The 25,553-nt window shown below is 44.3% G+C and overlaps 1 protein-coding gene across 5 annotated transcripts in view; it reads right to left on the reverse strand.

Moving 5' to 3' along the window:
* Positions 1-25,553, reverse strand: part of LOC144099447 (uncharacterized) — a 75,453-nt gene that overhangs the window by 15,831 nt on the left and 34,069 nt on the right. For 2 of the 5 annotated variants that reach the window (XM_077632747.1, XM_077632746.1), the window contains exons 5-18: positions 24,309-24,377; positions 22,894-22,914; positions 22,126-22,155; positions 19,661-19,687; positions 19,536-19,568; positions 19,090-19,119; positions 15,209-15,250; positions 13,140-13,634; positions 12,428-12,502; positions 10,910-10,984; positions 9,473-9,547; positions 6,869-6,943; positions 5,316-5,399; positions 844-885 (exon numbers count right to left, since the gene is read on the reverse strand). In XM_077632747.1, the coding sequence (XP_077488873.1) occupies positions 844-885; positions 5,316-5,399; positions 6,869-6,943; positions 9,473-9,547; positions 10,910-10,984; positions 12,428-12,502; positions 13,140-13,634; positions 15,209-15,250; positions 19,090-19,119; positions 19,536-19,568; positions 19,661-19,687; positions 22,126-22,155; positions 22,894-22,914; positions 24,309-24,377 (1,173 nt within the window). The remainder of the gene's footprint in view (positions 1-843; positions 886-5,315; positions 5,400-6,868; positions 6,944-9,472; positions 9,548-10,909; positions 10,985-12,427; positions 12,503-13,139; positions 13,635-15,208; positions 15,251-19,089; positions 19,120-19,535; positions 19,569-19,660; positions 19,688-22,125; positions 22,156-22,893; positions 22,915-24,308; positions 24,378-25,553) is intronic. The other 3 variants (XM_077632749.1, XM_077632748.1, XM_077632750.1) reach the window with 2 other exon arrangements.

Here is a 25,553-nt window from a genome sequence, read left to right on the forward strand (position 1 = left end):
TGTTCCAACAATTCTCAATACGAGAGAAAGAAACAACGTAGTAAAAGTAGATTTGTGGCGCATGGGATGCGTTTCTCGCTTTAATTTACATGCGATACCAACCCAGTGCTTTCGTAGCTTTTTCTCAAATTGGAGCCTGTTGTAGGACCCCTCTGTAAATGTTTATGAGCGAGAGCTTGTTAAGCTTGCTGGCAAGCTCCTCGTCGTTTCCCCCGTGGTAAGGCAGAAGCAGTTGCACCAAGGTAAGGTAAGGTACGTTTTGGGCAGGTAGCAGGAATGGCAACAGTTGGAATGTTTTCAAATAAGGTAATATTTTAGGATGTGTTCTCGACATTTCGTGCCTTGTATTCCTACGGTGTTTAGTTTTTCTTTTATTACCACCCTGCGCTGCCGTTTGTTGCTTCACTCGGCAACTTCAGTTTCTTTTCCCTTCTTAATAAATAATAATTCATGACAAGCTTTGCTGACAAATGGACTTGTGAGATCCAATTACTGCTCTGAAACGCATTAAAGTATGGTAAATACGTCACGCCGCTGTCTGAGGCACGGCTAGAATTTAAGTTACGTCCAATTGAGCGATAAATAATGGCATTCACTTTCTATCGGAGTGGTGATAATTGTCATAGCTACTAAACTCTAGCGTCTATATTTATTCGGATAAACTGCCAATGTTCTTCATCCCTCATCTAAACTGCTCTCTTGACCTTCTCCCCCAATCCTCTAATCTTCCCTTACTTGCTTCTACTTTTTTAAAAATAGGTCGGCTTCCTCTCTGCTTCCTACCTGTAATGAACGAAATATAATTTATTTGTAAATTTTTCGGCATCAATATATTATACTCACTTGTAGTAAATGACGTTCCAGTGTTGAGGGCACTAGCCGGCACTGAAAAAGCAATAAAGAAATAGTGATGTAGGGTCAGTTCTCAACCATTACAGTAATTCACAGTGCTTATTGTAAAGGTTCAAGACGAAGTGCGTTCATGAAAAAAAAAATGTAGTGAAAAAAAGGACTGAGAAAGATGGACACACACAGCGCTACCTTTAACGTGCTAAATCACTTCGTGCAATCATCCAACAATTAAAGCCACTACTTGCAGCAACCAAGCAAAACGACTTGAACATCAGATGAAAAAAAAAAAAACGGTTTGTAGTCTCCACCGAAGTTTTTGAGGTAGCATTTTTTTTTACAGACATATATTCCTGCTCTGACATTACTAAGAAGACTAAATGCATTGCACTCTTTTTTAATTATTTTGCGTGGAGTTGGCACGGCTCAATTGACTGAATTTGATATTCATAGCGGTATATCATTCATTCTTGAGCGCGCAAAGACCGACTGCACTGTAGGAAATAAACGCGCAAATAAGTAAGCTGAGGAATTCCGGAATATAGCAGACTGCCGTAATGGCTGCAAGGCGCTTTGGTTATTCTAAGGTGTGCTTCCTGGTGCCTCGGCTTTTCCCGGATACATACTCTGACACTTTGAACGCCGCAGAACTTACGTCCGGGCTCAGTACTAACTTGCTACATTCTTTAGTTTTCACGGCGAGCCTTGTGCTCTGGAAGCGACCCTTAATATATTCCTCTGCGCAATTTAGTATTTGATTCTTAGAAAATAAGAGAGAACTGCCCAAAATGCAAACACAAACATTGTCTCGGCATCATATATACCACTGCTTTATTTAAATATTGATGAAAAATAAAAAACTGCTAGTTTGACAAATCTTCAGTGCAGACATATATTAGTGTGGGCAAAGAAAAATAAATGTAGAGACAGAAAGAAAAAACGAAAAATAATTTAGAACACCTCCGCCATCCAAGTACCAGTGGACAAATGACTTCACAAACGAAGGTGCTGCCCGCCGACGAAAATTATATTACGTTCTGATTTATCTGCTCCCATTACAGGCTTATTAGTGGAAGAGACTATTTATTTATTTATTTGAAATTCCTTACAGGCCCATTGGGCATTGTGTAAGGGGGGCGAAAAAAAGATATAATACAGTGCATTAATAACCAAAGGAAACAAAAGGAAACGTACGCGACGCAAAATAATTCACTACAATACAGGATAATGTGCTCACCGAACGTGGAAACAAAGCGCGATTAAGGCAAACACGGAAACATGGCAAGCAAACATAAGTAAGAAAACATCCGAATGGCACGAGTGTAGCAGCAAAGCAAAGAACAATAATAGACTTGAACGTAGGTGTGCTAAATGACGGTTTCAGTGAAATATGCGATGAGTTTAGAATGGAAAGATTCTAGATTAGACGCGGAAGCGATGTTGTCTGGCAGATCATTCCATAATCTGACGGCTCGTGGTAATGCAGATGAGTTAAAAGCCAATGTGTCACCATATATTCTTGCGAAACTAAACTGATTATATAATCTTTTCGACGTGCGGGATGAGACATCGAGTTGAAATGAGGTAGTTCTATTGAAGTGCGCATATTTGTGAAATAGTGTGAGGAGAGCGATGTCACGGCGCGTGCTTAATGATTGTAGAGAAAGATCTGTTTTAATCTGAGTGACGCTTGAGCGGCAGTTAATGTTTCGTGAAATGAATCGTGCTGCCCTGTTTTGGATAGATTCTAACGCGATGATCATGTTCTTATGATAGGGAGACCAAATGGGAGAAGCAAATTCAAGTTGTGGATGAACAAAAGTGAGGTATGCTAGTTTTCGAATATTAGATGGTGAATTTCGGAGATTACGGCGTAGGTATCCTAATGACTTTGAGGCACGGCACATATGGATGAGATATGGTATGACCATGAAAGATCTGAAGAAAAGTTAACGCCGAGGTATTTGTAATGTGATACGTGAGAGAGTAGATCATTTTGAATACGGTATGTATAGCTACTACAAAGCACGCGCGTTACATTTTGTCGGCGCATTGCTAACATAGGATTACTATCTAATCCACCATGAACTCGCCATAGCGCAAGTTAGAAAGGATAGATAAATTATTGAATCAAGAATACAGATCTTGAATTTCACGAAGGGCTCTATCCCGAAGGAAGTTACTTCGGTTAGTTTTATCGTTTGCTTACTCACATTCGCAAGTGACCTGCCCTTGATGTAGACAAAGTTCGTGAACTGAACAAAAACGATGAATGCTGTACAGCTGAAGACAACGCTAAGAGACAGCGGCATGTTTAACAGACAGAGACAGCGGCATGTACAGCTAAGAGACAGCGGCATGTTTAACGTTACGCAAAAAGAGGCACGGTATCTGATCTGGCGAAGAAGCTGATGCTTCAAAAAAAGTTCTGGAACACGGGCTCCAAGGACAGAGCAATCGCGGCGGACGTGGCGCGGTTATTTTGCATATAACCTGCCCGCACGATTCCAGAGGGCACGCAACGAGCGCCAGAGAGCGTCTGGAGCTCGGTCATCCTACTGACAGGGGTTGCGTAATGGTATCCGCACATCCTCGTTTCCGCGTGTCTGTTCGTGCGTGCGTGAGGAAAATCCAGACCCGAAGACAAAGGCGACGCAGCCATGCGGTCGCCGGCAGCGGCGGAGGAAAAAGGAAATAAAAAAATTGGTGCGGTCGCCAATCCTCCACGTGTTTCTCAATGGTCTTGCGAAAGGAGGCTGTCGCTGCAACCGGCGGATAAGCGTCGCGGGGAAAGGCGTCTTCGATGGGACGCACTCTACAGAGAAGTCCGAATGACATGCGCGCTCTTCCGGAGTTTTCTGGTGGAACGCAATAAATGAAGCAGACAATTTGACGCCATTAAGTTTGCCTTTCTTGCTTGTCGGCATCAGTGAAGCGAAAGAAAACAAATTCCGATATAGAAAGAAGCAGACATTGAGAAAAAAGCAACTCTCGATGAGAGTCCAGGGAATCAGTTGTGACCCGAAGTGCGCGTGCTACTTGCATCTGAAGGAGCCACCAGGGCCATGTGGCTCACTTGTTATACTGCTTTATTTGTTGGCCAATGGGTCTTCTTTGTCATTTGTTGTTGTTTAATGGACTCGCCCGGTTTCAACACGCGAGGCGTGCAGTGATACCAGGTACGTTTCATAAAACGCGGCTGGTCACGTCATCTGCCTGTTTTCCCCTTCCGTGACCAGCGCTGTTTGTGACATCACTTATCACGATTGCAAGGCGAGGCCGAGATTTCGCATCCCAGTAAGAGGAATTGAGGCATCTTGAGCGCGGTCATCGAGAACGGGGAAGAATGATTGGTGTACCTGGGCTCAACTTGCGCCCAGCCGCCATCATGCGAACCCGTTCCTACAGCATCGGCTTTCAGCCGGAGTGAAAATGCTGGACTGGAGAGCAAGGTGATTTCTTTGCAGCATGTGACAAGGACTAAAATGATTTTTATTCTGCCTATGTATAAGTAACTTTCTTTTTTTGGGGCGGGGGAGGGGGGTAAATAAACTACAGAGCGACTTCTATGTCACCAAACCACTTAACCAGGTCTAATGTACAACTCTGTAGCGCAGGAGCGTCTAAACGATCGGCCAGTGTCATCATGAGAACAGACACTTGAACACCAACTCGGTCACTCGCTTGCAGACGAGTCACCGCTGAGGTGCATTCATAAGTCTACTGGCGTTCCCGGCGTGTTACATAGTGCGTATTTGTTTATATAACTTTCACTTTTTAATCACTTACTGTGCCCTCCTTTCCGGCCTCCCTGTGTATAGTGCACATGCTTGTTGTTTCCTCAGTAATCTAATCGCCACAGATCATTTTACCCGGGCGCGTAGTGAATTTCAGCTGGATGGTTCGTTTTTCGCCACATTCAGCTGTACTGAAGAAGGCAGAAAAAAGAACGGATAATTACACCGCACTCGCTGCCGGCCGTGTGGGGAGTCTCTCAATTTGCGCTATTTCGCGGTTATGCAGTAGGCGACGTGGATGTTACCACTTGACTTACGAACCCGGCAACCGGACTCGAACAGGCCAATTGCTGTATCAGCCGCTTAGAAATTGCTCACCATGATGAGGCACCATGACGTACCATACACTGCGGGCACGCGAGTGCACCCGAACGTGACCGCACGCAGTGTTCGAGAGTACAGTGCATGCGGTATGAGGGTATGCGAGTATGAATGCGCGAGAGTATCTGCATGCGTACACACGAGTGCAGAAACATCCGCCGAGCATAGATCAAGTACACGCAAGTCAAGCATGCTAGCGCACATGCAGCGTGAAGCGGACTGGCTAGTCAACATAACTGCATGCAAATACGGTCAATTGGGGATCTTGCGGAAGATGCAAGCCACTAAATGTTCGAAGAAACAAGACATATGTGCAGCCGTTCAGCAAGAGTAAAACCTGTTGCGCACCGAAAATGCGTCTCCTGGGTGGCGTAGGGACTGGAAAAGTGGTGCGGGCTGTGTTGATTGCATTGAAGGACCTCTCGGCAGCAGCTGTAACACATGATGTGAAAAAAAAGCGATGCTAGTGCTCTCATTACTCGGACAGTTATAACGTGAAAATCTATACTAAGAACTAATAGCTGGCAGGAACTTCATCTCTGATAAAATGATAGAGGCACTAGTTATTAAAGGCAATTAGACATGCGCAGTGAGTTCACTCAGCCTTTTTTAGTAAGTTATGTTCTCAAAAGCTCCCGACTCTCCTTTCTTACGCAGTGGCATTGTGGGAAGTTTGGTTTAGGGGTGTCTAACGACCCAAAGCGCCTCATGCTATGAGGGACGCCGTAGTCAAGGGCTCCGGAAATTTCAACCATCAGGTGTTCCTTAGCGTGCACTGACATAACACAGTACGCGGGCCTCTAGAATTTCGCCTTCATCAAAATGTGACCGCGTCAGCCGGTATCGAACCCGCGTATTTCGGGTCAGCAGGCGAGAGCCATAACCACTGAGCCCCTGCGGCGGCTTTTTGTGGAAAGTGTTGGGTTAAACATTTTGTGCACTGACACTGATAATATATCTAGAAGTCTTTACTATGCACCGTCTTTGCCAAAAGTAACCAAACCAAGTGGTTTTTTTTTTGTTGCCATGTACCTGGTCACGTATGACACCCCGCAAGCTGTAAATATGTGTAATGTCAAGAAAATCCCTTGTCTTAACCTTCCCACGCCTTTTGTCATGTAGGGGTACCCTAAGGTTTACACTATACGGCTGAGAAGCAAAATTCACTGCCTAGTTACGTTTAGCAACTGAAGTACCTTTTCACTTAGCTTCCATGTTGAAACTGAAGGAAGAAAACAAATGTCGACAGTAATTACCGTTGATGTCAGCGGCAAGAAAAGTTTTCAGTCGAACAGAGCGTAAGTGTGCGGTTTCTGAGCGATGGCCTACCCATGCGATTGCGCTGCACAATAATGATATGGCATAAAATGATGCGGTGTGGGATGGCATTGTATGTTAAGAAAAGCTCGTCACATTATTTTTTATAAAAACGAAGCCAGCTTTTGCCTGCACTACCATGCACATGCTTCACGCAGGATGCGTTTACGAACGCCGGCACAAGGAACTATGTCATAATGATCATGTGATGCCATTTCTCATGGCATACGGTAAATTTGCTAAACGCAGGCACCTGACATCACTCAGCCTGCTGTCATCATTATCTGGGCATACTTATCCTTCCGTCAGGACCATAAGAAATTAAAGCTTAAATGCAACCCGGCCTGAGGAGCTACAAACCTACAGCTCTACAGCTAACATCATCTTATGCAATTTTTATTTTATGCTTTAGATCTCTGAATCCCATGTGTTTAGTGAGTTTGCATGGTACTCTGCTCTTCCACAGAAAGCCGTGCATAAACAACCAATAATTTTTGGCATTTCGCCAGCAAGCACTGCTGCAACTTTATGCTTGCTCTGCTTACAGTACTTGAAACACCAAAAATGTAGATAACCGAACTCACGATGAGGAGCTGGCGTGGTGTTTATAGGGAAAAATGGCGCCGGTGGTCTCGTTGTGGCAACGGGACTCTGCGCACCTGATGGGCAACAAAAACGTCATCATAGTTAGACCCCAATGCAGCCTTGTAATGCTAATGGCTGCATGAGTGAAATAGAATATCAGTTATTTGTGTCGTTAGTATTGTGCTTTCTTGCGCTTGAATAGAGCGACATAGCTCAGTTTCCGATCAAGGGAAGCACCACATATGTTGCAGTGCGCGTTTAAGTAGGCTGTTGCAACAATCTGATACTGTGCTGTACGGGAAGAAAGCTGGAAAAGAAAGCCGCACAATTTATACAATATATAGGTATAGCGTTTACATCCATATCATTTACACTTACATTTTTATTAAATACAGCGAACAGTGAAGTGACAGAAGAACACTTTGAAGCATCAGCAAATATGACAAGGTTTCGACGTAGAAAGCATTAGGAGTTACATCAGAAAGTGGTTTAGAAGCACAGGTTGCAACGTTCTTATAAATTATTTAGTGCACCTGGAGCGGCACGACGCTATATCTCGAATTCGTGCTTTTAAATGTTAAGTTCTTCAAAGGATAAATTGTCTCCTGTGATCTATGGGAAGACAACAGCGGTCAGATAATTTGGCAGTATCTGAAGGATTTCGTATATGTGTAGAGTAAGAAGTGCTCATAAATTCAAGACCAATGCAATGTTTTTTCTCTGAAGAAACTATCTTGTGTGCAGGGTCAGATATCCAAGAAAATGTTTCCTTTTGCTACAGATAAAAAATGTCGTTTGATTTAGTGGTGCTGCCAAAATGAAAGAGTAATTTTTATGTATTAAGAATAAGACGCTCTAGGTTATATAATATAATTCACTGAGAAGTGATTGAGGTTGTTGGAAAAATTGTAAAGGAGATTCTTGCGAACCTGGTTTAGAAGAACTTCTCGAGAATTCCACGGAGTAAAAATTGGGTCGTTGGTAAGATGGATATGGGAGCTCTGCTCCGAATACTAAGCACGAAGGCTGACACAAAGTCTCAGCAGAAGGCAAAGTGTGTAGAAGGTAACAAGCTAGTTGATGCGTTAAGATCATCCATTATTCCACGGGGAATAAAAGGCATGAAAAATAAACGAACCACTGTATTGCTGGGACATACGCCAAGTTTTCTGCGTCGTCTAAGAATAGGCAAATCCGCTGAACTGCTGCAGACAAATTGTTAATCTGCGCCAGGCATAAAATGTCGTCGTTTTTTGGAAGCCTTCAGCGTCAATTCTGTCGATCATGAAGAAATGTGAAATATATGCAAGGACATGCGACCAGAGACGATGTGACCAACATATCACAGAAGTGGACGATGGGAGGTAAAGCGGTGTCATTGAACTCCTGGCATCGATAAATGAAGCGCCCAGTATGGCCTTTACTAAATTAATGTCGTTAAGTCGGGAAACGGACAGCACCGAACCGTTAAGAAGAAAACAATGATCGACAAGGCGGCTGGCAAAGCATGAGTATTTTTTTTCTTGTGTTCGATTGAAATGAATGGATGAAATGTAATTAAAATCGAATGGTACAGTCTAAACGCACACAAGCGCAACTTGAGTAACATAGGGCTTGCAACCGCAGCAACTCTAAAAGACCTTATATCGACAGTTGCAAGAACACTTCTCATTGAAACTTAAATGAAATTCTTACCACACGTGTTAACAATTTTCAGCTTTAATTACTTGGTGTATTTAACTAAACGTAAGACGTATCAACACAGAGTTTATTATTCATGCGTTCTTTTTTTACCATCTCGGCTGTGCAGAGCGATGCATTTTGAGAAATCGTTTCTTCATACAAATGACGTTCACATTCTGTAGCACACGTTCTGTGGTAAGTTGGTGCATAGCTTGAGTAGAAGAAGCGCACAAAAGACAGCACACAGACAAATAATAACGCAAGACAGGCGCTACTTGCAACTGTTTATTGAATTCAGGACCTGCTTATTTATAGCCAAGAGGTACCCTGGTAACGAAGCGGCAACATCAAAGCTCTAGAATTCGTCAGCCGAGCAGGGGAGGCGGAAGTTGCTGAGAGCTTCTGGAAGGACGGGCTCGTATCATATCACGACATTATTGACCATTTTAAATTAAAAGGATGATCTTTCCCCCTCAGGGCAGAACCTTAGATAAGGAGACCGCCTGGAGGCAACTACAGACGCGATCCTTGATGGCTCATTACTTACTGTCAAAATTCTATCCCGGTGATTACGACCTCAAATGTACACTAGGTGGCGAAATAGCCACTTACGATCACATATTCGTCATCATCAGCCCGACTACACCCACTGCAGGGCGAAGGCCTCTCCCATGTCTTTCCAATTAACCCTATCCTTGTAGAGACATATTGTGGAACTTAAAAATTCCTACCCTCGAGCAATGGGACGCCATATTGGTCAGCTCAGACATCGGCGTTCGAACCCGGGCTACTGAATGGGCAACTCAGGTCGCTGTCAGCCTTGTACTGATAGCCGTCTAGCACGGATCTGCATTCTGCATTTCCTGACGAAATAAATGTCTTTCAATCCAATGACAAAATAAAACGGGAAATATACTCACGTTGCGATGGTGGCGAGGAGTTTGCGGGGAAAAATGGCGTTGGTTGTCCCGCGCTGGAACCAGTGCCCTGTGAACCTGAAGAACACAGAAATATGCTGAGTCATCAGCCACAGGAAGACTTAATGTAACCTGCTGTATGTTCTCGAATATAGTAGAACCTCGTTATAACCAAGTGATTTATAACGAAATATTGGATATATCGAAGGAATGATGATTCCCCTTGGAAGCTCGGTCAACACGGGCTATAAAGAAGTTACGTTTATAACGAAGTAATCGCCGGCTCGTTCAGCTTCATTTTAACGAGATTCAATTGTTTAGTGACAAAGAGTTGGTAATTTTTTCACCAAAGAGATTTCGGGAGTACCAGTCATTTCAGACCCGTTTCTCGCGTCTAATGGTGAATTCCAATCGCAGGCCCGGAGCGGTCTGCACGCTCTGTGACAGAGCGCTTGAATCCGGCGCAGAGCGCGCGACCTGAAGTTGCGATTGGAGTACACTTGCTCTGGCCAGAGCATGCAGGCCAGAGCATGTAGAGCGCCGCTATCGCCGCTGAAAAAGAACGTCACGCAAACTTCCGGTCGGATCCGCCGATTTCTGCGGAGCAGTCCCGACTGCTCCACGGAGCAATCTCGGCTGCGCAACCGCTCTCTGTCTCCGATTGGAAGACGCGATCCGCGCCTCAGATCTGCGTTTGGAATACAGTTTCTCCGAAAAGAGCAGAAAACGTTGCTCCCGAAGTGCTCCAACTCTGCGATTGGAAGTCACCATAAGTTTCTTATCACGGTTTTTACTTAAAAAAAACAACAAAATGCGACATTAGATGACTTCATTAACGATCCAAGAGGGGAATCAACCGGGCCAGTTGGTGCATGACAAGAAAAATTCAAAGCGCTAAGGACGGGACAAAGTGAAAGAAGACAAACACACACGGAGACTCCTTACACTTTATCCCGTCCTTAGTGCTTTGAATTTTTCTTGTCAGTAACGATTTTTGTCAAGCCCATAATGTCGCTGCTTCCTTCTGCTGGCGTCTGTAGGAAAAGAACTGTTTGCAGGTTAACCGAGAGCTAGCAGGCGAAGCAATCCTTTTCAAACTCACTTTCTTCCGATGTCCTTCCATTGTCGAGCTATTTGTTCCAGTGAGGGTATGTGCCGACCAGCCTAAGCAGTAGAATTCGGCCTGACTAATCTGCACCAGGACCTCTACTTATAACCGTACTTACATTTATAACTCCTTCACAGACACGCACAGAGTATCCGAAAGACGTCTCGAAGTTGCTGACAGCTTCATACGATGTCCCCCCCCCTCCCCCCCTGAAGCGCCTTCAGTTTGTCTCGTCTCGTCCTCTGTCAGTGTGCTTAAGCGGTGGTTTTTAATACGATGGCTCACCACGAACTCGCCCAATCCTTAATTCTTCTAAAGTTCAATATACTCACGTTGGGATGGTGGCGAGGAGTTTATTGGAAAGAATGGCGTCGGTTGTTCTGCGGTGGCACCAGTGCCCTGTGAACCTAAACAACACAAAAATATGTTGCGTCATCAACCACTGGCTTGTTTACTGTAACGTGCTGTCTGTAATTAAATAGCTATGACGAGTTGACCATCCTTTCAGCATAAAGCTTTCCGGAGAACCAGACCCTTCATACCTTTCTCGAGTCTAAAATCCTTACTGCAAGTTTTTGTTAAAAATTTCAAAAAGAGAGATTCGATGACTGCAGCGACAAATTTCATCAAGCCTGTGACGTCCCTGGTTCGATCTGCTGGCCCGTCGAGGATGACGACTGGCGTTAGTATTACCGAAAGCCAGCTTCAGAAAATTCTCGAGACAGAGGAATTCGTTTCAAACACCTATTTTTTCCAACGTCCAGTTTTAACGCGAAAGCGGAAAAGATCTCGAGTCGCAGAAAAGCCGGTGTTTTTGGCCGTCAATGAGAAATACACGTCAAGTCCCCAGGAAAGCAACCTCGGTAGCAGGTGGGCCATCCGGTCATGTGGCCTTATGACGACATTACACCCTGCCTACCGGACTGTTAGCAAACATGGCCGCGGTGGCAGGTGACAGTTCAATTAATTATTGGTTGCGAGAGGTTGATCGGGTAGAGAAACCTGTGTTTGATGGCTGTGTTTGAAACAGCCACGTGCAGAGGCAGTGGATCACTTAACCGCTGCGCCACTGAGCCACTGCGCCACGAGTGGCATAAGGACTCCGAGCGTTCCATGAATGTAAAGTAGAGAATGGCCAATTCCGCATTTATGGACATTAAGCCATTAATGCTATCGCGTCACACCCTCAGGGCGGCGCCTAAGTGCCCCCTCCAGGTTTTTGCCACGCCATTCCTTCCTGCGAAATTATGTACCGACTGGTCAGAGTAGCCGCTGTCCTGAAGTTCATTTCTGTTGTGCAGAATTCGGGCTGACTAAATTGCAGCACAACTTTAACTCATAACACTACTTTAATCCTACACAGACGCGCACAGAGCGTCTGATAGGTGTTCCCATGTTGTTGGTAGCTTCTTATCCCCGCGTGCCTCATCCGACCACTACGAAGGCTACGCGATGCACGAGACAGGGCCTCCAAGCACAAGGTGGTCACTCGACCACAGGAAGAGCTAAGCGTTATCACGGGTCAGCATGAGCTCCTCATGAAGACTACACTGATAGCTCAAGGCACTTGCATGGCGTGGACACGTGACATGCTACCCCACCGACGCTGAGTAGGTTGATATGGTACATAGACAGCTGCGATGTTATGCACATCATATTATAGCTGCGCTCTAATGAGGTCCCTTACGGCGCGGTTCAGGTGTCCAACGATATTTGAGACAGATACTGCGCCATTTCCTTTCCCCAAAAAAACCAATTATTGAGGTCGATGTACTTCTGTACATGCGAGAAATCAAACAAGCAACACAATTTCAGGCTAACATGAATTATTCAGTGAAAATTTTACTCACGTTGTGATGGTGGCGAGGAGTTTATTGGAAAAAATGGAGTCGATTGTCCTGCGGTAGAACCAGTACCCTGTGAACCTAAACAACACAAAAATATGTCGCGTAATCAGCCGTTGGAAGGCTTACTGCAATGTGCTGTCTGTAAACGAACGGCTATATAACGAGTAGGACATCCTTTAAGCATAAACTTTGCGGAGAATCCCGTCCCCCACCCTCCCCCTCTTTTTAGAGCTAATTCCCGCGTCTAAATTCTTTACCGCAAGTTATTCGCGTAAAATATAAAAGACTGGCGCGAAAAATTCTCTTCAGTCTGTGACGTCACTTGCTTCTATCTGCTGGCTTGTAAAGGACGAGAACTGGCCTCCGAATTTTCGGGTGCCAGCATTCACTAAATTCTGGCCGAGATTTTGTTCCAAGAGCACCGACTCCCATAGCGTGAAGAAACACATATGGCCTTAGATGGCGCATTCTCGGGAGAACCCTGTGTCTGACTCACGGGGTCGATGCCCACCCCAATTTAGTTCTCAAGCCAGCAGGTAAAAACGCAAGTTCAGAGAATGACAGAGCGGCGGCAACGAATCGCGTATTAAGCATGGAATAAAGCGCCTAGTAGAACTTTCGCTGTAAAAGCATTGCTGCTATTAGTTACGGCCCATAATCTCTTCATGCACAGCAGCGCCTGATTCGCTATTTGTTATGAGGTTAGAAGACGTACTGCCAGGCTGGAAAGCGAGGCGTGGCGCAGGCTGCAGTGCTTGCAAAGTTGCAGGTCGAAGATTCGGCACAGTCCTCGCAGTCGTCGACCTCTGCGTTGTGAATCTTCGTGTCGTGGGTCGCTGGGTTGTGGGCCTCTGCGTCGTCGGTCTCTGCGTCGTTGGTCTCTGCGTCGTTGGTCTTTGCGTCGTTGGTCTTTGCGTCGTTGGTCTCTGGGTCGTCGGTCTCTGCGTCGTCAGTCTCTGCGTCGTCGGTCTCTGCGTCGTTGGTCTCTGCGTCGTCGGTCTCTGCGTCGTCAGTCTCTGGGTTGTAGCACGCGGCGGGGTGGGTCGTTTTGTCGTAGGCCGTGGGACGGTGGGCGGCAGAGTAGCAGGCCTTTGTGTCACCGGTCTTAAGGTGGTGATTCTTTGTGTCGTCGGTCGGAAAGCCCCCTGCCCTAGCGGAGGAGGCCGGAACGTTGCTGGCGGTGGTGGTGGGGGCGGTGGGGGACGGGGAGCTGCAGCGTGGACGAGGTTAGGATATGCAGAGAAGAGATAAAAACAACTCTGGCGAAGTACATGACTTGCGCTAGGCTTAGGTTGCGCAGCACTGGACCATGAATTATTAGAAGCAAAAGTAGCTTACACCGGCATTAGACTGTTTTTGTCCCCAATACAAGCGGAGCTCATGAGTAACAGGTGAATATTATTGCACACAAGTCGACACATAATTTAAGGCTTCCTTTAATGGTTGGCATAACGTGGTTGCTTGACTTAAAGGACTATGGACACTTAATATTTTTGCGCGTTTTCTTATGTCAAGCGATGCGTTAGACATTATAAAACATGGATTACCACGTGGTATTTGCTTGAAACCGCTAAATAATTTATAATTGAATTTCTTCTGTCCTGCTGTTTCCGTTTCATCGACCAAACGACGACTGGGACGTAGCTGATGTTTTGTTGACGTGAACCACTAGAAAAACAGTAATATAATAGCTGATAGGCAGTTTTAATAGACTACGACATTTAATCCAGCCTCTTCCAAGACCTGGAATGACAAAATATGGCCTATATATATATATATATATATATATATATATATATATATATATATATATATATATATATATATATATATATATATATATATATATATATATATATATATATATATATATATATATATATATATATATAGCCGCAATTATATAGCCGATTTTTTATGCCTCATGTTACATGAGCACCAACTACACGTCACAGTCATCGTTCGACTGATGAAACCGAAACCGAAGCAGCGTCAATAATAAATTAAATTACAAATTAGTTAGCGGCCGTACACGAACACCACAGGATGCTCCATGTATACGACTGTCTAACGCATCGTATGCAAGAAGAAAACACGCAAGCTAAAATTTGGTGTCTATAATTCTTTAAACAAAAGTTTATGAAAGCTATTGCGTTAGGAGTTATTCGGTAGTATCAGCACTGCGATTTGCAAAAACGGCAAAATTTCCAAACTGGCATAATTAGAAAGAGCCAGCGTTAATAATCTCCTGCGAATTTACATAAATGTAGCTACTATAGCCTTTTATTTGGCTACGGAAAGTGACACACTACACTGAAACAGCAATACAGTACTCTTGCAATACTATGCCATGGTACTAGGTGTTGAACGTTTGAAATGAAGAACACTAACATTTATTCGGGCAGCAGTTGGGAAGGTTATGTAACTATCATATATGACAACTGATGGTAGCCGCTGGCTGAAATATTCAGTAGACCAGTCCCAGCTTCTCCCCGAACAGATATCAGAAAAAAAAAATGTTTCTCTTAGGCTAGTCATCTTGACAGAAATGCCTTAGAGACGCGCGCTTGAACGAAACGCTTTTAGTGAACTTCTTCCGGAGGCACACGTTTGCAATTTAATAAACGATTTGAGCTTACCCCCAAAGCCCAAATCGTTTGCGCCGGATTAACTGCTCATGCGCAAACCGGACAGCAGCACCACAATTTACGCCCAACTGAAAGCGGCGAAAACTGGCGAAGTATTAATGCATAGTCCCAACCCGATCTTCTTAATGGTCCTTACTTGTGGGAGCTGCAAAGCGAGGCGCCGTCGTTGGGCTCGTAGCTGGACGAAAGAGAAAGGGAAACGCACAACATATTAATCTTCAAGCATCATTGAAGAAAGAGTATAATGTTTCCGAAGCGCCGTATCGTAACTTTCATCTCATGAAAGTGGAGTCGTCCATCTATAATCGTAGGAACTTACCTTGGTATCTGGGTTACTTGGCAGCATTCTGTTCTGTGAAAGTCGTGCGTGAAATTTCAGGACAGGAAACGAATTAATCCGTCTAAGTGCCGCCCTGTCTGAGTTTTTTCTTGTGTCCCTGCTTTCCGTCGCGCTTTCAAAAGAAAGAGCTCTTACTTGCACCATGCAGCGTCGGGTATATGGATAACCATGCCCGGATAATACCGCTTAGAAGTTACATTCAGAACTCATGTCAGGGGCGAAAAAGTGGGCATGGCTAGTTTTTCGGCGTTTTGTGTTCAGCGCGCTTCACACCCGTATAACTTAAGGCGACAGCTAGAAATATCTGGCCTTGGGGCAAGCGATAGGACACGAGGTCTAGAGCACTTCAGTGAAACGCGGTCCAGGAGTGACAGGACACCGATTAAAATTTCGATTAGAATTCTTCGTTATTCTTTGCTCAAGTCCGAATTTACCGAGATTAGTGGAAAAAGAAGCCCTAAACTAGGGACAGGTGCAAAGATAAAACGAGCGTAGCACACATCCACAGAGTATATTCACGCGCACCTCAGTAACAGAGAAAGGTAGAAACCACACCGGCCTTTGTATGGACCATTTTGCTAATGGTTCACTATGATGGAAACATCTATGCTTATCTAAAACTGAGATAACACACTGCTTATATTTCTTTGAGAAGGGAGTGGTGTAAACTGCCCTGCTTTTTTGCAGGATGTCGCATTGTGCAGCTTCGTGAGGCCTCAGTTTATCGTGAGCTTTGTTACCCAAGGTGCAGCCTAAACAAACGAAGTAGCAGATAGGGTGTTCTAAAGTCCGCACAGCTTTGGTGCCAAATTCCCCTGCTACAGGTTAAGTAATGGTGAATGACTGTAATGGAACAGGGACAGTTAAAAAAGCTGTCATTTATAATTTAAAAAAAAAAGAACCGATAACGTTGGTACACTTTCCAGCAGCTCAAATTTAGGACATACCAGAGAAAACGTGGTTGACAGGACGGGGACTGTACACCTAAGAAATTTTTTTTGCCCTGAAAAGTCACTAAGAAAGAAGCACTGTCGCAGGCACGGTCCAAAAGAAAAGAAGAAAACGACAAGAATGGTGATGAATTTATAGCACGAGTACCCATACTGACTTGATTATGGCAGTTACTGTGCAACACGCAGGGTTTTACTAGGCGTAAATAGCATAGCTGTGCAGCGCCTTCAGTTCGCAATGATTCTACATCACTAACTCGCGCGTCCGAGAAAAATAAAGCATTTTATTGATAAAAAAGTACTCTAAAAAAGTGCATTTGTAATAAGAGAGTGATTTATCGCTTGCATCCACCCAAGCGCAGCCATATGGCTAAGGAAAGGATCAATCCACTCTCGCCCTACCATACCCTAGCCGTCCCGGTTAGCTGAATTGGTAGAGCGACTGCTGCGGTGAAACGTTGGTCCGAGGTGCGAACCCCGGACCAGGAAGAATATTTCTTTAACTACGGATTTTCTGTGGAAGCTGCACAGCATTCCTTTGTATCCGTATGGATGCGCTTGGGTGGATGCCAATAGTAATTACTCCTTTATTACAAAGCTACTTCACCGCGAAGGATTCTCCGAAACATTTGACCAAAAAGGGCATTTGTACCTAACGTATATCAATACGTCAAAAACACGACACGCGCCTAGTACCCGAGGTTTTTTGTACTCCTCTCCAGTCTCTGAAAGGAGAGGCGAAAGCTATCAAGTTGGAAGGGGAAGAAATTTATGGTTGCAGGGACCGGAAATTATGAAGCGTTCTGTCTAGGCCTAAAATGCCACGGGAATGTAGGCACGCAAAGTGTCTACGTAGACTACGTAGACTACTTAGAAAAAAGAGGAAATTTTGGGAGCGATTCTGCCACCTTTTTCCTCGCTATTACGTGTTCAAGTCACAACAGCTTTATGACCGAGAGGCGATTTTCACAGAAGGCTACAATTAGATGTTATAACACACTGCTGTCATGAAGGGGATTTTTGTAGCTGGAAGGGCGTTTTACATTAGCAGTGAGGTATCCGGCTGAGACTGTCTTAAGCATAAGAGCTGTGACAAAACATCCTTGAAGGCCCCATTGTTGACCCGCCAGTGAGCCATTCACAACACCTATTGTTCGAAAGCACGTTGCGAGCTTCATGACAGCTCCTTTGTAGTTTCTTGTAGCGATGCACACTCAGATTAGGTAAGAACGAGGAACTTCTATTTTGTACTGCCTTACCTGGATCACAAATAAATGCCTGAAAATTACCAGTGGCGGTTATTTTCGCCCAGGATATGTTTTGTGGTAATGGTAGCGCTCAGTCTTCCTCTGTGCGTGGCTTTACTTGGTGTTTATTTCTGAGTGACCCTTATGCAGAATACTGTGTATTCCTTCTTTCTAAGGTGGAGTAAGGTATGACTGGGAGGGGTGGGGGAAAGAGAGGCAGAGGAGAGGGATTGCTGGCAGTAAGATGGCCAAATTTTCCTGCTTTCAAAATCAGGAAAAGTGGATACGGGAAGCATGGGCTCGTTGTGTCACACTAAAAAGAAAGAAAGGTGCTCTCACTCTGTTAGTCTATCATAATAGAAAAGAATCGAAAGAAATAGTTGTACCACTAGGCACTCCCTGCATTCTCTGCGCCAACATTCGTGCCCATCTGGACCACTTGACTACAGGCGGATATCCCGGCAAACCACGTCCCTTACGTCGCAAGCTGAGCTATTGTGAAATAGAGGTAAATAAAAAGCGGCTTTTCCCCATCAAAGGTTCCACTTTCAGCCGATGGCGTCGACCGATTCTCATTAACATGCTTGCATGATCGAATGCAGGGAGTGGCCTGACAGTGCAGAAGGAAGACTATCTCCGACAACCCCGGGAGGGGACTACCCCCTTTTATCTGCATCACAGCACGGTCACTCATGCAGGTTGATTTGAATCAGTTGAAGCCATTGGCTGGAATGGGGTCCTTTGACTGGGAAAAGCCGTTTTTTTTCTACTTGCATCCAGCTGCCGGCAGCATTGTTCTTGAGCAGGATTTTCTAAATATCGATACACAACGACACCAATACCAAAAAGTTTCGTGAATGTCCCTCATAGATCTAGTTTAAGCACAGTAGAAAGTGGCACCTCATACCTCAATTTACCCCTCCCTCTCCCCTACCCTGCTTTTCTTTACGATGACGACGTAATGTGCTTAGCGTGATGCATCAAGCATAGCCGCCGCCATTTGTGCGTTCGCTCTCATTTTCTCATAAAAGATTCCGCCTTTCTTGACACCCTACGTCCCAGTGCTGGTGCTTCCTGTATTCTATTCTAAGCCTAGTGGCGCTAAAAGACTAGAGGTTCCTAACAGAAGGAGTGGGTCATACTCTTTATGGGTCGGAGTAGTACACTGATTTTAAGGGTACCTTTTTTTAATGAGCCCTTGTCACTGACGTCTACTCCTCCGTTTGACTGACCGCTGACACTACTAGCGCGGAAGTTTCAATTCTTAGCGCCAGCGTAAGTTGTCCTTTTCGTCTCTGTGTTCCAAGCAAAGCGCTCCAAGCCTCAGCGTTCCTTCTTCCTGCGATGATCGCCTTTTCGTACGTTAGTCCTATCCGTGGGAACTTACTGCTAGTCGTCGCTTCATTTAAGCTCGACATTTTTCTTGCTTTTTGCACCTCTTTTTCGCTTTCTCAGGAACGTCAATATGTCCATTACTTACGGTTTCCAGTGAAGAAGGGTGGCCTTGTCACTGAAAAAAGAAAAAAAAGCGACCATTAAGAAAAGGGATAAAATCTGAGAGGCACGGTTTTTTATCGTAGTAGATTGCAGGGTTATGTTTTCCACGATTAACAGGTTCAAGAATTTCTTTATATTTAAAGAGGCCAGCGGTTTTCACTCACGTACCCTTAATTTCAATTTGAATCGACGAATACACGTTTAAGGTCAGCCGCACTTGCGCGAATTGCTATCACTTCTTTAAAAAATTTGATTACAAAAATTTGATTTGAAGTTCACGTATCCATAAAGACCCTGTAAGATACCGCCGTTTCTTTGAATGTGAAAGCGTATTTTTCATTTTTTAAAACTTTCCGTGCACCGCGAACAATTTTTTTGGTATGTGGCCAAAAATAACCAATACGGATCAAAAATGTGTTCAGTACTTACCAAGAACTGAAGGCGTCCTTCCTCCAGTAACAGCTGGAAGTGGATGGTAATGTTGAAACAATATTCTCGGCAGCGCAACAAGGGCTCTGTGGAAAACCAAAATCATCCCGCACGTACCCACTTACCGAATCGGTTGTCAGGTTTAGCTGAATCTGAAACATGGAAAGTAACATCCAGAAATGTTGCAAGAATGCAAAACGAGTTCAAACTAGTTGAATAAGAATGACAAATAAAGTAGTGAGGCTGGAGGGAAATCACGGTAGGTTACTTCGCTTCCTTGAAGCCGTCGATAATAGAACGATTGAAGGTAGGCGTGTGATTGAGCCCCGGAAACAACAGTACAGCTCAAAGTCTCGTAACACATCAAACCACTGACTTCATGAAGTCATTGCACTGACTTAAAGCCATCAAGCATTCGGTCCCGCTCTGCCGTCACTCAGGCCACCCTGGTCAAATTCACGCAGTCGGTGTCTACACTGGGCGGATTGTACCATTTTGGGATCCCTTCGCCAGGAGAACTTTGACTTGGACCACGAGGATTTCAGAAAGCCTCGTACCATTCGGTCACAGTTGCATACATACTATAAGGTGACTCTAAGTTGTGGTCGTTGCCGCGTGAAATTTACCCAGTCCTGAAAAACTCAAGTCGACACGATAAACTATCTAAGATTTATGCTTTCACAGGCAAAAATCTAAGGCTAATGAAAAATACCGCACTTATTGGTACTAACTTATTTTTCAAACTTTGCTAAGTACTCGGCATAGAGAAGTTTCGCGTCTGCTTTGAAAGAACAGGATATTATAACCTGCACGTCGTAGATTACACTAACCTCCGAAGTAAATCTACGACCGAGGCACGTTTTACCTTCCATTTTCATCTTCTTATTGAAAAAAAAAATTCGCAGCCAATCAAAACTTGTCCTTTCCTCACCGGTCTTCGGCTTTCAAGCGCATAGAGGAATGAGCACCTTTCCGACGAGCGAGAAAAAGGATGAAGTAACCGCACATTCGAAACAGTGCAGAAGAGCGCTTAACGCGTCCATTTTTAGGGCTGCGAATACAGGGCACATTCCCAAGGGTGGCAACAATTGGAACTGAGTGGTCACGTGAGCTACGCTATTGAATCGTTAGCATATCGCAATGAGCGAGTTTTACTGCGTTTAAATCACGGAAAATGCAAACTGAAGCGTAGAGTAGCGGACGGAATATAAAAAGCATGCTTCGGCAGTTACATTTTTTTGACACGCCATCTAGTGAAAAATAATGGATGCTTTATGCACATGCAAGTAATAGTTACTTCTGTTCTTTTACATGAAGGAAGCAGACATTTATTTTTCCGTTGCTCAACACAACAGAAGAAATTGAGCGCGGAAGCGTGGTTCATATCATCCTGTCCGCGACAGCACAATGCAAAAAGTCGCACAACATCGTCAAGAGCAGTGCCTTTGATTCGAACCGGCGGCCGCCATTCTGGAACCTGAGTGGTCCATCAGTACTAACTCGCGCGATAAAAAGACCTCGCGAAGTTCATTAATCCTTCTCAGAGCGATTTGGCACGAGAGAGCTCCATTCTTTCCCCGGTCAACGCGGGAAGCAAGCGCATGGCGACGCATCTGTTTCCATTACAGTGCCTCTTCCCCTTGGAGAATCGCCAAATTTTAGGACCCAAGGTGATCGTCTTGCTGCTCGAATCGGCGCCTGCAAACGCGAGCTTTCGTTCGCCTTCAAGTACATTAGAGATTTTCTGGCAACGAAAAGGCCCTGCTGAAAGGAGCAATTAGAGACACGCGACTAGGCAGTGGAGCCAGGAGCTGCGGCACCGCACACCGTTGCTTACAGACAACGGGGCAGCGTTGGACCCTCCAGAAGCCTCAGCAGGCACTAGGCTGTTAATCATCCTTGGATGGCCTCGACTTGGCTCTGCCACGTTCTGTCATTAACGGAGCTCACGCGTTTGCTTCCTCGGGGAATTCGCCATTTCCAGAGATATTGTATTGCTCTAGGGCGGGGTCTATGCATGATGAGGCAAACATTGACTTTGCCTGCGATTGTTTTGTACTCTAGGATCATGCCACTTGAGGACTAACGAAGTGCTACTGCTTGTTTGTGTAGCCCATTGTGCCACTTGGCGGTGCTGGCTGGGCACTTCTATTTTTCCTCCTGTTTGCTGCCCTATCAAATGCTTGTTTTTTCGTGAACAGCGCGCTAGGTGGTGTTAGCTGCGCCGCCACCACCAACGAAGGCTGCGGCAGCAATATTACCTCATGCAGGTTAAAAAAAATATATAACGTTGTTTAACACGTGTTAAGGGAACGTGACTTGTCGGAGCTATTGTTCATGGATTGTTGATTCTTTTGTAATTTCATGGTCGTCGGTGATTGCTCTGAGAGCTCATTAAAGAAATAAGCACTCGAAATTTCACTAAGAGTAGGCTTACGAATTCTTCATTCGTCTATTACACACGCGGAAGCATCCATGCCAACAACCAGTTGACGATGTTTTGCTACTGTGACAGGAATGGTCCACAAAAAACAAGAAGTCGAAGTAGACAGAATATATATTAAAAATGTATGATAATAATGGGACTTACTGAATCGGAAGTCAAATGGCGTTGACCCTACTGTAAAACAAAAAAAACAAGAAAAACATGAGAGACTCTTGTGAGATGAAAACACAGACACCTCCAATGTGTGTCCGATCGGTCGCAGCTACCGGGTACGCCACTGATGTGCAGAAGTAGCAAAAGGCTCTTTTAGTTTTAATTATTTCTAATTCGTTCATCTTGAGCATGTGATTTGAAACGTCCCGAATGCCGTGTCACGTGGTAATGACATGCGATGGGTTTTTCATAAGAAGGTAACATGTTCGCTGAAAGACGGGAGATGGTACACATGGAAGACATATGTAAAGCTATTATATGATGCGAACAAATTATGCAAAACTGTAATAAGGCTAAATCAGATTAAAGGTAACTGCATTAGGTTGCTAAATATTGGAAGTCACAAAATAAGCGCAGAAACTGCGCTCAGATCTACTCATGGCACACCACCTTTTTTTTTTTATTAGACCTATCTCTGGCTGCAGAGCCTGAAGAAAATGCCTTGAATCCATAAAAACCAAAAAATGCGGTACAAAATTTTGTACTCAGCTGGAATCGCAATGAAGAATATCTAACTACGATTTAATGGAAGCCTTCGCGACGATAAGTGAAAATTTAAGAATATTTATTTATGCGCTCTAAATAATTTATTTAATGGTTAATTGTAGTTACCCAAGTTAATTAGAGCTGCATTCACCATAATTTTTTTACAAAAGTATGAATATCACCACAATACTTGCATGTCGTTCAGGAACTTACTTTTCAGCGGATTCGGCGTAGCTGCAATAAAGCAAGAAAACATTAGTTATCGCAATGAGAAATAATTATGGAAAGGAAGCACTCTCTTGTCCAGCCAATCTTTGACTCTTTGGGTGCACACCTGCAGTAACAAATTATGCTGAAATGAAAGTATTTGTGTTTTTCTTGTCACAGAACGGAGGTTGAATCCATGACGTTGCCATTTGTCGAATTACAGGCATTTCCATTTTATTGTTTTGTGCTAAAAGTGCATGAAGGAACTTAAAAATCTCCGCTAAAGTGAAAGGTAAGTAAACCTGCCTAAGAGCTCAAAGACTGCTTTTGCTGCCCCCCGCTCCCCCCCCCCCCCCCCAAAAAAAAGAAAACACAGATAGGAAAAGAGAGAAAAGTAATATAAGATCATGAAGGAAAAAATTTCTTGCTGCCAAAAAATTCACAATCACAAACTTAACTACTTAACAACCACAGACTTAACTACTTAACAACCACGAACTTAACTACTTAACAACCACAAACTTTACTTACTGTGGTCTGTCGAATCCTTTGCCCTCGACAGCCGAGGCTCGAGCGATTCTCAAACCAACTCGTCTAACGCGCGATGGGCATTGAAAATATTACCCGATATTCTTAATTACGGACTGCACGACGGTGACCAGCATTTGATTATCCACCTTAGTGAGCTTGCTCTCATCTGGATTCCAAGTTTTAACATTTAACTTTCACATTTTTTTTTCATTTTTTTCATGCAATATATCTTCCCGCGACGAGAAGCTCACACGATTTCGAGTTCTGTCTCATACAGCAGAATGCTCGGTTGCTGGGTTCTCTCTCGGCCACCTGATACTAACAAAAGTTGTTTTGTAGATTGTGGCGCAGTAAGAGAAGTGAGCTCTAAACTTTATTTAAAGAATGGCGCATAGTGTCTGTAGTATTTGGCAACCACAGCACAATTTGTATTTTTTGGATCTAGACTGGGACCTCATGCATGTCCATTTTATGTTAGGTTCTGCGAGATGAACGCGGTACTGAATCTTTCTTTTAACAAAGAGTAAAATTTTTTATGGCATGACAAGACCAACACAGACATAAAAAAATCACAAATTTCATCCATTAACCGTAAGGTTTACCTCACGGTACGTGGAAAGCAAGCGAAAATACTCTTGAAGTTAAGTGACAGCAAAGCTTAGCACCTTGACACCGCTCACACAGTTTTAGCCGGATGATGATTTGAACTGATCGCATTTTATTTTCCTTACCGCACTTGAGAAGTCATTTTCTGTCCCAAAGTACGAAGGCCAAACATATATATTCCAGTGGATTAGCTGGTGTCGCTTTCCTAGCGTTACATCCAGATAATAAAGGGACATCATAATTGACTAGGGCGTACTGGAACTAAGTAAAGAAAGTATTCTCACTGAATTTTTCGAGCAATCCACGCCCTAGCGTGTTCCCAAATGCGTCACTTCCTTTTGCTGTGATGGCATCTGAAAAGAAGCACAGCATATTCACAGCAGTTAGTACACTTCCTCGTTGAAATTTAATTTCGCATTAGCAGCTCAGGGCACTTCTTGCTTTTTAAAACTTCAGCTGCCTCTGAGCTCTACGGCGAGCACATGGTCAATGGCTGTGTTCATAAATCAGCTACATTCTTTACTACATTTTTTTCTGTTGTTTACTTTAGGTGCCTGGACAAAAAAAAGGATAACAAATACCGAGGTGACGAATAACAGCAAGGTTCTGTTTGCGCGAATGCAGTGTTAAAGAAATGTATTGCGTTCACTTATTATAACTGCTATTCCGCGTTCATTTTATCGTGCCAGTGCAATCTTATTCTTAAACATTTTATATGCTCATCTCAGGGCTTGTAGTATATCGTAAATAATTATCTGTGAACTCCACTGAGTTCAAGTGTATCCTGTGCATTCCTTTTGCATAGACCACAAGCTCTAGATGGTCTGTGATCACGACATGAAGCAACTGCACTGTGAGGGTGTTGGCATCAGCATAGCGCGCAAGAAGTTACCCCAGTTTCTGAAGCGCTGGCAGCCCCCTGAATGTGACTCCGGTTGGTACAAAGAGACTACCGCATATTGTTCTTGCGGCATTTCTCATTTTAGTGCGCATACAAGGAGGTTGCAATAGATTGTGCGTTGCAGACTGCGTATTGCACGCGCACTGACCGGCACGTAGATTAAATACTACGTCACACAGCACGAGTATTTCTGGCCATCAAGAAAGCACAGCGCTAATGCTCTCTCTTGTTTCAGCGTAGGTAGAAATAAACGCGTACAGCCTTCGTGAAAAATATGCATCCCGCCGGGTTTGCTTCTGGACATTGGAGTGTTGCTCATTTTGTATCGGCGCCTGTCAGAGGTGTGAGGAACTCTCGTTTTTACCTGCCCGAAGCTTAAGACTTTCATGGGGTTCAGACAGGCTGTATGCGTGACTTAAAAGCGAACGCCTTGGTCCGAGTATTTTTTACAAAAGGCTCTACATTTTTATCTTCACTGCCACGCAGTAGGTGACAGGGCCTCGGTGATGTGAAATGCGGCCATTGTGATCATTTTTGTCGTGCAAAGCTCAAGAAAGCCTTCACTAACCGGTGCCAGATTCGTTGCGGGATCCTTCTCATGTCAGAACCTACAACATTTTTGGTAACC

Source organism: Amblyomma americanum, chromosome 7 (assembly GCF_052857255.1).
Source record: "Amblyomma americanum isolate KBUSLIRL-KWMA chromosome 7, ASM5285725v1, whole genome shotgun sequence".
In the NCBI taxonomy this organism is placed as follows: domain Eukaryota; kingdom Metazoa; phylum Arthropoda; class Arachnida; order Ixodida; family Ixodidae; genus Amblyomma; species Amblyomma americanum.